Here is a 12,076-nt window from a genome sequence, read left to right on the forward strand (position 1 = left end):
CCAGTATATGAGACGTTTATTCGTAATACTTTCATGCCTTAATATTTTTCACACCTCAAGGTCATAAAAGTGAATTTCTATGTTAACTTTTGTACCTTGCATTAAATTACTTTCAGATTAAGATCAATAGTCCACTTTGAATTTATTTTTAGGTGATTTGGATAGGGCTCTACTTATCCTTGTTTCTGCTAGTGAATGCTAAAATGAGCCAGAGCATGGCCCCCTTCATGCATGCACAGCCTCACAGTGATGGTGAGAATCAGCTCATCGAGAGATAGGATCTCTTTCTGTATCCCTGGACTTTGGATTTGGCATGTTTTTGTTTTTTTGGTTAAGAGCCATTGAGTCTGCTCCAACCCATAGCAAGCTTATTATACATAACAGACCCATAATAATAAGGACCCATAGTGACCTTATTCTACACAACATAATGAAAAACCTGCACAGTCCTGTGCCTAAGCAGATTGATGCAGCCACTGTGTCGATCTGGATTCTTAAGGGTCATCCTCTTTTTCACTGCCCTTCCACTTTACCAAAGACGCTGTCTTTCTCCAGGGACTGGTCTCTCCTGACAATGTGTCCAAAATATGTAAGACAAAGTCTTGCCATCCTGGCCTCTAAGGAGCACTCTGGTCTGACTTCTCATCCAGATGGGTTTGTTCATTTAGCAGTCCATGGTACTTTCAATATTCTTCCCCAGGACCACAATTTAAATGCATCGATTCTTCTACAGTCTTCCTTATTCAACACCCAACTCTCACCTGCATATGAGGCAATGGAGAATACTGGGGGTGGGGGGTGGGTCAGGCGCACCTTAGTCCTCCAGGTAACATCCTTTCTCTCCAATCCTCTATGGGGTCTTGTGCATCAGAGTTACCTAATGCAATGCATCTTTTGAGCTCTTACTGCTGCTTCCATGAGCATTGATTGGGGATCCCATGTAAGACAAAAATCCCTGACAACTTCAAACCTTTCTCCATTTATCATGATGTTGCCTATTGGTTCAGTAGTGAGGGTGTTGGCCTTACATTGAGTTGTAATCTATACTGAAGGCTACAATCCATGTTCTTCACCAGCAAGGGTTTCAATATCTCCTAACACTTTCTGCAAGCAAGGCCGTGTTGTCTGCATAGGCCAGGTTACTGATAAGCCTTCCTCCAAAGCTGATGCCACGTTCTTCTTCACATAATCCAGCTTCTCTGATGATTTGTTCTGCATGCAGTTTGAACAAGTTTGGTGAGAGGATACAACACGCATGCACACCTTTCCTAATTTTAAAGCATGCAGGATTCTTTTTTTTCTGTCCCCACAACTGCCTCTTGATCCATGGACAAGTTCTGACTGAGCACAATGAAGTGTTTCAGAATTCCTGCTCTTCTCAAGGTCTTCCAGAGTTGACTATGGTCCACACAGTCGAATGTCTTTGCAGAGTCCGTGAAACACAAGGAAACATCTTTCTGGCATGCTCTGCTTTGAGCCAAGGTTCATCTGACATCCACAATAATATTCTTTGTTCCACGTCCGCTTCTGAATCGAGCCTAAACTTCTGGCAGCTCCCTGTCATTGTACTGCTGCAACCGTTGCTGGATGATCGTCAGCAAAAATTTACTTGTGTGCAATACAGTGATATTGGTCTATAATTCGAGCACTCTATCAGCTCACTCTGTTTGGAATAGGCACAGATATGGATCTCTTCCAATCAGAGGGCCAAGTAGCTGTCTTCCAAATAGATGAGTGAGTGCTTTCAGTGCTTCTTCAGCTTGCTGAAACATCTCAACGAGTATCCCAACACTTCCTGGAGCCTTGTTTTTGGCTAATGCATTCAGTGGACTTTGGACTTCTTCCTTCGGTATCATTGGTCCTTGCTCATAAGCCACCTCGTGAAATGATGGAATGTTGATGACCAGTTCTTTTGGGAATGGTGACTGTATAGTCCCTCCATCTTGTCTTGGTGCTTCCTGCATCCTTCAATATTTTCCCTATAGAATCTTTCAAGATTCCAACCGAAAGCTTGAATTTTTTCTTGGTGGGTTTTTTTTTCCATTTCAGACATGCTGAGCATGTTCTTGCATTTTAGTTTTCTAATTCTGGGTCCTTGCACGTTTTGTTACAATATTTGGCTTTGTCTTCTCCAGCTGCCCTTTGAGGTTCTCTATTCGGCTCCTTGGCTTCATCCTTTCTTCCATTTGCTCTAGCTACTCTACGATGCAATCAAGATGCACTGATAGATGTTGGCGATTAGAGTGCAAAAGCTAGAAACAAAGAGGAAGGCACAGTAGTTGGAAAATATGGACGTGGTGATAGAAATGAAGCTGGAGAGCATATGACAGCATTTTGAAAACCGATGACTTGTTTATCGCAAATACCTTCAATTTTAACACCAAAAAAAGGTGACTATGCACATGGACTTCCTCAAGATAGAATATACAGAAATCAAGTTGACTAGATCTACAGGCAGGCACAATGTAGAAGTTCAGTATCAGCAGCTAAAACCTGACTTGGGCCGACTACAGAACAGACTATCAGCCGCTCATGTGTCAGTTCCAGATAAAGCTAAAAAAACAAACAAAAACAAGTCCACAAGAGACAGATGACCTTCCATCTGTCCACCTGAATGTCAACAGCATCTCAGAACAGATTTGACGTGCTGAGCAGTGATGACAGAGACCTAATGAGCTGTGGGAAGACATCAAGACAAAGGTCATTAATAAGACGGAAAGAAAGACCAAAAGTAGCTGCCAGTTACAAGATAAGAATATGGTGAAGGGAGAAGCATCAGAGCTAGAATTATGAACACCCAATTTGTAGAAGGCGATGGAGGACAGTGGAGCCCAAACCCACCTGCAGAGTATCTGGTCAGACTGAGCCGCTGGCAGATCTGCTCTAGCCGCAGGCAAGCGTCTCAGTCTTACTATCTGCCAGAGGTCACTGTAACCCTAATGGTGCTGGCTCGAACTCAACCTTGGCCGTTGACTACCCTCCAGGCGTGACTTGAATTTGTTCTGGATGCAAGTATCTCTTACTGGCTCCATTACATGAAATTCTCCCCTGGCTTTTTGAATGCTGATGGGGTATTTTCTTTCTTACTCGTTGTTTGTATTTTTGTACTTGTAACACTATGATCCTTACCATCTTGGTGCAATTTTGTTTTCTATCGTTTTCTGTTGGGTCTCCCAGATGTGAAGCGCAGGAGGAATGGATGCATAATAACGGATACAAGGGGACGTAGGGAATACAGAGGGGGACAGGGAGAGAAAGGGGGTTGGGGAGTAAATAATGAAGGCGGCGGGGGGGGGGAGCACTAGAGCAGACGGTGATTACATAACTCATTTTAAAGGTGATATAACCATGTGGGGAAAGGGGAGGGGAATGCTCTAAATATGATGTCCTTGCTATGACTGGACGATTGAATTATTGAATTGTATGAAATGTACAATGTATGCCAATAAAGCGGTTGGGGAAAAAAGTGGGTGTCAAAAGACACTCTGAAACTTGGGTTTGGTCTATGTGGTTTTTTAGGGTGATGAAACCTTGTCCAATGTGATGAAGCAAAAAGAGCCTGAAAGACACTTGCCTACCAGGACTTGCTCCCTTTTTGCAACTGGAATTTTAAGACTGTCACGTGTATAGCCCTGAATTAGGATATTGGTAAAGAAGAGACTGTATGGAGGAAAACTGAGATACACCAGTCACCAGCCACCATGTAGTAGAGATGTGAATGAGACCACATGCTGATCGCCCTGCAACAGGCTTATTTTCTAGTTGAGCACAGACACACGTGAGACCACAGCTATCGGCTGAGCCAGGCCAAGCCAGAGTCATCCCATTGACTGAGCTAAATAAAATGGCCATTGCTTTAGACCTCTATGTTACAGATTGACTTATTTAGACAGTAGGTAACAGATATACTTTTATTTCACTATTCTTCTTGTAATAAAAATGTATGTCTTTTATTAATTTCAAAAGATACCAAATCATGATACTTCTAATATTGCCCATAACTTTTCTATTATCTTCTGGAATGTGTAATCTGCAATTTTATCAAGATAAATTATTTCATTCTGTCATCTATCTATTTTTTTTTCTATCAATTCTTCTTCCCAATTTTCTCTTTACCTGCTCACTCCACTAGGTGTGACTTCTCCAGCAATATGTTCTCTTTCATCAATTCTCTCCTCACCTGTGTCTAATCCACTGCACAGTACATTCACTGCTGAGCTGGGGTTTGTTTGTTTTTCAATTTCTAAATTATCTCCAAAAGTGCTTCATAGTTCTAAAATTTCAAAGTATCCATTTTTCAAAACGTATCTGAAAATTAACTGTATTCACTTATCATACTTTTTTTAATGTCTTGGTTTTTATTCTTTAAAGATTTTAACACAGAAGTTGTGAGCTTTAAATTTTGTATTTGATCATTCCAATTTCTGCTGGGATTTGATGGATAATTTAGGAAGTATGCCTACACTCCCACTCATGGTGGATTCAAAGCTCATTATTTGTTTGAATTTAAATGTAGGAGAATCCTATAAGATCCCCATTAAAAGTGATTTTTCTCCAAAAAAAATGTGCATTTTATTCAACAGGAATCCCAAAGTGCTATCAACCCAATCCAGGACCCATTTTCAGACAGTTTTTGAGCTTCACGGGTAAAGAAATTCTGGGAAATTTCCTTTCCTATCTGAACATGAGAGGAAAGGCGCCCCTTACCAGGCTGACTCGTTCTCTGTATTACAGACTTGTCGGCTACCTTTTCACTAGAAGTACACTCGCAGTCTTCAAGGACCTAGCTTAGTTTTAGGACTTTCAATTCCAACCCCCACTCTGTATGGGACCTAAGCAACTCTCCCACCCAACAGGCTATTGCAATGTTCATACATCCATTACTGGGGGAAAGTAAGTTATAAGCATTTTGTTAAACAGTTTGGAAATCTATAATGTTAACCACTATGAATCAGACTTGACTCAAGGGCAGTACGTTTGGTTTGGGCTTACATATTTACACACAAAAAAACCAAAAACCTCTGTTTGCCAAAAGCTTCTTTCCAGATAATTACAGCACCTTTATTAGTAATTGCCAAAAACTTGTGGGGGGGGAAGAAAACTACAATCAAGGCCATTGAGTAGATTCAGACTCATGGCGACTCTATTCAACAAAGCAGAACTGTACCTTTTGATTACTGAGTATGTTAGACAGGGTTCTCTAGAGAAACAAAACCAGGACACTAATAATTTTATTTTCATATATTGATATAAATGGATAGATAACATAAGAAATAAACAGTTAATGAATCTATAAAGCAGTACAAATGGCTCGGTGCAACTCACTTCCATGAGACAGCTAATACACTGGCAGTCCTTCAAGTCTTGAGGGCCGTCGGGTAGTCCTCTGTCTATGGCCACAGGCAGCAAACAGCAAGGCAGGTCACCAGCAGTCAGCCGGTTGACAGGGTCCAACAGTCCCCAGCTCACAAGATATATATATTTCAATGGTGTGGCAAAGCAAGTCTTGCCTCAAATTACAGCAACACAGTCCACGGGTTAGGTATCCCACAGGTAGTGTAGCTTGCAAATTGAGGCACAGAATGAGCAAGGCAGCCGCACATTAGTCCAGTGATCAAAGAGCAAGAGACAAAAAGGTAAAGCTCACTGAGCTATTTATCTCTCTGTCCTTCAATTAATCCCACATATGTTCATTGGCCAAGTTGGCACAATAAATCTACCTATCACACTGAGGCTGTCAATCTTTACAGTAGTAGAAACCCTCATCTTTCTCCCACAGAGAGGCTAGTGGATCTGAACGGCTGACCTTGTGGTTAGCAACCCAACTTTTAATCCATTATGTTATCAGGGCTCCTGAAAGTTAGACACAACTCATATTCATCAACGGAGAAAAATAAACTCTGTTACATTCAAAAAATAGAGCTGTCATACTACAGAGATTTCAAAAAGAACTATGGAAACATCTGCCATCATATATGAATTTTCAATGTACCATCCTAAGTAAAAGGAGCCAAAGTCAAAAGGCCACATACATCAGGGATTGCATTTCTTTGGCATTCTAGAGAAGATACAACTATAGGGTTAAAAAATACAGACCAAGAATGGCTAAGGTCTGAGAGCATTTAAAGGATACATGGGGTAAGGGGTAGTTTTTATCTTGAGTGTGATTGATGGTGGTTATGTGACATTGTCAAGCTTCTCAGAATTATACACGAAGAAGGATTTTACTGTATATAAGTTATTGCTTAAATAAAAATCATGGGGAAATGAATCGAAATCTCTGAGTTTCTGGACTTGGCAAGTGTCCCTCTGGTTTACAATACTTCTCTAAGGGTTTTTCTTCTTTGTAAGCACAGTGGTGAATTTTTAAAGATTTTTGTTTTATTTTACTCAGCATTTATAGGCATTTGGAATAAGCATGCTCTGGAATATCTAGTCTGCTAAAATGCTAGATGTGTGTCTGCCGTTCTTCTAAAGAGCAAGACTGTCTTGAATCCCCATGATGTTTTGAATTTGTTCAATTCACTCAAATATCCTCATATTTCTACATAATAGAGTAAGATGCAGGAATGGTAGTAACCTCTTCTTAGAGACGAAAACCAAAGTTCATGGAAGTTGAGATTTGTTCTTATTTCACAGTTAGATAACCACTCCGAACTGAATCAGTGTATATTCTGGAAGCAGAAACTAATTTGATCATTTTAAGTCTCATACAATCAGGCCAATGAAACACATTTTTACAATCATTAACCTTATGCATCATGCATGCCTGGCAGCAGAGAGACCTGGGTTACCTGGGTGGGACAAGCCACTTAACTTTATGTACCTACTTCACAAAACTATTGTGAAATCAAATGAGTTCATGCCTAGAAAGCACATTAAAAAACAACAACAACAAACCATGACACACAGAATCCAGGAACAGGTTTAGGAGTAGTGGTACCAGAAGGGTAGGGGAAGGGTGGGAAGAGGAGGGGAGGATGGAGGAACAGATTGGAATGATCAACACAACCACACACACACACACACCCGCTAGGGGGATGAGCAACAGAAACCATGGGGGAAGGGAGACAGCAGTCAGTATAAGATATGAACATAATAATAATTTATCAAGGGGTCATGAGGGTGGGAGGGGGAGGGGAATACAGAGGAGCTGATACCAAGGACTCAATAGAAAGTAATTATCTAGAAAATATTGATGGCAACATATGTACAAATATGCTTGATACAACTGATGTATGGATTTTATAAGAGCTATACGAGGCCCTAATAAAGTATTCTTTTAATAAATAAAACCAAACAAACAAAAAGAAACACCTAGCATAAAATATTCAATAAGCATTATTGTCATTACCATCATGCCATGCCCTTCCCAATAATATTATACACACCTCCAACAGCATGAAAAGTCAAGCACTGCCTATGTATAAGCCAAGAAAGCCGGTTCTTACTTTGAAAAAGCCATGCTTTTGGTTACGTTGACCGAGCCAGATACTGCTTCCTGGGGGTAGGCTGGTGTCCGGAGGGTCTATCACATGCTCATAAATCCTGTCAGGACAAAGAACACAGTTTACAGGATGAGGCTCACAGCAGAACCAAAAGTAGCACAAGCTGTCGGAAGCACCCATGACATTACCCGCTAGTAGAGAGAGAGGCCTATTTAAACAACAGGCAAGAGAAACTGTACTCACCACGCCCCCCTTCAAAGTCTTATCCAGCTGGAAACTCAGAACATAATCTTATTTGAAAATAGGGTCTTTGCAGATAGGATTTGTAATGGTCAGCCTGGATTAGAAAGCCCAAACCAAACTCACTGCCACAGAATCAATGCTGACTCATAACAACCCTATAGGACAAGATCAAATTGCCTTTGTGAGTGTTTGAGACTCTCACTCTTTACAGGAGTAGAAAGCCCAGTCTTTCTAACAAAGAGTGGCTGGTGGTTTCAAACTGCTGACCTTTCAGATGACAACCCAATATGTAATCACTATGCAACCATAGAGTGGGTCTTAAATCAATGACTGGGTCACATTTGCTTAGGCACCTACTTTGTCGTCAGCAATCATGTTAGGAAGGTGAGCATCACGGAATGCCAGGTTATTAGAACAAAGTGTTCTTGCAGTGAGGGAGTACTTGAGTAAAGGCCCAATGTCCATCTATTACCTTAATACTAAACCTCTAAATATATGCACATAGATCTATTTCCCTATGACCATATATGAATATATTTACATATGTGCATGCCTTTACTTAGACCTCTATAAATTCCCTTTGCCTCCTAGTTCTTTCATCTATTTCCTTTCACTTTCCTCTTGTCCCACTATCATGCTCAGCCTACATTTGGATTTCAGTATTTCCTCTCAGTTACATTGCCCTTGATCAAGCCCTACCAGGCCTCCTACACCTTCCTCGCCATCGATTTTAGATCACTGTTGTTCCTTTGTCCTTGGTTTTGGTGGCTCCCCGCTTCCTTTACCTCTCCCTCCTCTCCCATGTCCCCCCAGAACCATTGGTCCAGTTGTTTTCTCCTCCGGATTGCTTATCCTGCCTATCTTATCTAGATAGACAGGCAGGGACAATAATAAGAACAAAAACAAGACAGAACAAAAGCAACAAAAGAAAGCAAAACAATGACAATAAAAAGAAAAATCTATAAATAACAAAATGTCCGTTGTTGACCTTTAGGAGTGTCTTCCAGTCGAGTCTGATGGCCCCACAGTCGATTTTTTGTATTCCGGGACCTCCTTGCTCTGCTCCCCTTGCTGTTCTGTTGCACGCCCTTAGTGCTTCACCTCAGTGTGTTGTCCCCCATAGAGCTATGGGTCAGTGAAGGACACCGTGTCTCACAGTGGGGTGGCCCTATGGTCCTCTCTGTGCATGGGCTGCTCTGAGCAGGAATATCATCCTTGGTGGGCCAGAGTGTGCTCCACTCTCTCTCCCTCCTCCTTTGCTTGCTCTTGTGCTTTGCTTGCTCTCATCAGACGCAGCAGCCTAGTACTTAACCTACGACACCAGTAGTAGTTGCAAATTATTGCTCAAAGACTAGTCAGTCACCACCTGATCAGACAACTCCGTCCGGGCAAAGTACCTCTCAGCACTTGTTCGCTAAGGAAGGAAGAGAATTTTCCTTAACCTTCTCCTTAGATGCTCAGAAGATTCTGGGTGCGGCAAAGCAGGGCCATCCTATGCAGGTTTCCATCCGCCATGAGAGGCCTTTCCCATTCTTGGCATTTCTCAGTCCTTGCTCAGAGCAACTGCGGAGGATTCGCCTTGGTGGGTGGGGCGTGTCTTCCTTGCAGGGATGGAGCCGGCCACTTCCTGACAGACAGAGGTGTCCCTCCAGCAGCTCTCAGAAAGAGCGCCCCCTGTGTGTCAAGCAAACTGAAGGATTGCGAGGTGGCTGGTGTTGGAAGTCCCGCTCCACAGGCACATATCTTAGCTACAGAACCCATCGCTCTATTGTTCCCTAGTGTAAACATGCTGTTTCCTTAAAATATGTACAAGGCAGTCAGCTGACAAAGCTCTAAATATATCAGGCCGTTCTCTAATAATTATCTCCCTATTATAAATGGAAGTTCAAAATATAAGCAAGAGGAGGGGCTCCCTAAAGGAGAAAAATTGTGTTTATTCCACAAGCATCCAGCCTCGTTTCCTAAATCACAATGAACCATTTTAGTTGAAGCAGTTGGTCAAATCTGCTTGCACCTGGGGAACTGTTACAAGCTTACACACACACACACACACACACACACACACAGTCATCCTTCTAATATTAATGAAAACCCAGAAACAAGCCAAATTTACAACAAAAGAGCATCGTGTAAGTTATAGTAGATCAGCTTGATAGAATTTACTACCATCATTAAGAGTGATAGATATGCAGGTTATGAAACATGGGAAAGTATACACAAAATAATTTTCAGTGAAGAAAGTGGAATGAAAAATTATTTATGCACTATGGAGCTAACGATGCAAAAATTATGTTCACTGTGGGTATCAGAAGGGAAAAATAGAAACTGCTGTATTTAGAGGAAGGGGCAGAAAGCATAATTTCCTATAAGGTTATTTTGCTAATAAATTGGAAGTGCTGTGAAGTCATTTACCTTAACCTTCACTTTCAAGCATTAGGCTCTGTCAGACTGCGTGGAGCTTTCAATTCAAAAGCTTTCTCTTTGGTTGTCAATGTGCTTGAAGGGAAGTGCTAGCTAGCAGAGTAACCCTTAATCGATGATTACTAAATGCATGAATGAATGAATGATCAATCAAATAGAGAACTTCCTCTCCGGCATTGTCTACCATGCGCTTAAAAATAATCAAGGCAGCAAATATCTGAGACCCAGTCTGATAAAACAGGCCTGTCCGCCCCACCTGGATCACAAGGACAGAGAAACTCCTTCCTAGCATTAGGTAGACCCTTCCCTCACCCCTTCCTGATGCTAGAAAATTCTGCCAACTGCTGCCTCCCTGGCAGTCCTGCCAAGTCTTTCCAAGAAGCGTCCTCACGGGGGAGTTGCTTGCAGCAGACAGAATTAATACACTGGTGCATACACGGCAACCTGAGCAGAGCTGGAAAAGTATCAAACACACACAGGGGAGGAAGTCAAAGGAGGAGAAAACATCAGACAAACCCAACTTGAAGGGACAGTGCACAAAATTATTTGTAGGCCTTTAAATTTCAATTTCACGAAAGACAAAGAAAGGCCGAGGAAGAGTTCGAGATTAAAAGAGGCATGAAAACTAAACCAAGAGGGGATGCTAGACTGGAAGCTGGGTCAGAAAAGAAAATCCTATATAGGTCATTAGTGGAAAACCTAGTAAAACTGAGATTATGTAATAGTGTTATGTAAAAGTTGGCCTTCCCAAGTTTGATCACTGGGTGTGTTTTTAAAAGTACACGTCTTGGTCTTAGGAAATAAGCACTGGAGTAATCATGGTGAGAAGTTAATGATGTTTGCAATTTACTCACAGCGGCTCAATAATGATGTGTATGCTTAGATATTGTTGGGTGTCATCAAGTGATTCCAACTGGTGGCACGATGGTTAAGTGCTCCTCTGTTACTCATAAGATTGGGGATTCAAACCTACCATCAGAACACGTGCGCAACGCCTTGGCAATGGGCCTCCATAAAATCATGACCTAGAAAACTGTCTGGGGCACTTCCACTCTATCCTTCGGGTCATGACAAATATGTATTGCTGTCCATTATTTGGAGAGAGAATTATAACTCAAATTAGAGTGCAGCATATGGATGGTCTTTGAATAATCCTTATAACTTCATTTATAAATTTTAAAACTAAAAGCTAGTTAATGAAAAAAGGAAACGTCTATAAAATATATAAATTTAAAGCACCCACACAAGAACCAATGTTATCTAGATTCAAGAATGCATACAAATTCAAAAATTCATATCAAGCATAGTTTTTTTCCTAAGTTTATGGAGAAAGCAGAGAAAAGTAAATGAGCTAATTAACAAATGAACCCAAAGGAGGTGCAATACAGAGTAATACAGAGAATGTATCCTAAAGAAAGACACTGAATTATCACAACCCTTCACACATGAACGGGTTAAGGAAATCCTCAGTTACATAAACTATGAGGTCTGCATTAAGATAATACACAGCCATTTTTAAAAAGGTATTGCTAAAGAATATGCCATGAAATAGGAAGATGTTCCAATTAATTTCAAATAAACTTACAACATAGTGTGGAGGAGATACAGCTATATATATGTATATATATGCATGTTTATGAACATGGACCCATCCTGTACATCATTCGTACTATATAAACACAGCAATGTATATCTAGATATTGGTATTAGCCTCCTCTGTTTATACTTTCTGTAATATTATGATTGTGTGTGGATTTTATAAGGAGAATTTTTATAAAGTCTCCCCAAATTCACATTTTAACAATCAATTCCCCATCTCAGCTCCATCTCCACTCAGGGCCTGGCCACTAAATTACCTCCTTTATCCTGCCACACGCCAAACAAAGGCACTCAGATTCTGGGCATAACGGCTGCTGATCCCGGGTTACCATTGGGATTGGCTGGCTCATGCAAACAGCCACGGA

The 12,076-nt window shown here is 41.2% G+C and overlaps 1 protein-coding gene across 1 annotated transcript in view; it reads right to left on the bottom strand.

Moving 5' to 3' along the window:
• The window catches only part of NELL1 (neural EGFL like 1), a 989,599-nt gene that overhangs the window by 763,115 nt on the left and 214,408 nt on the right, over positions 1-12,076 (bottom strand). The window contains exon 5 of the mRNA XM_075547696.1: positions 7,452-7,548. Coding sequence (XP_075403811.1) covers positions 7,452-7,548 — 97 coding nt within the window. The remainder of the gene's footprint in view (positions 1-7,451; positions 7,549-12,076) is intronic.

The sequence above is a fragment of the Tenrec ecaudatus genome, chromosome 4, assembly GCF_050624435.1.
Source record: "Tenrec ecaudatus isolate mTenEca1 chromosome 4, mTenEca1.hap1, whole genome shotgun sequence".
NCBI classification, from domain to species: Eukaryota; Metazoa; Chordata; class Mammalia; order Afrosoricida; family Tenrecidae; genus Tenrec; species Tenrec ecaudatus.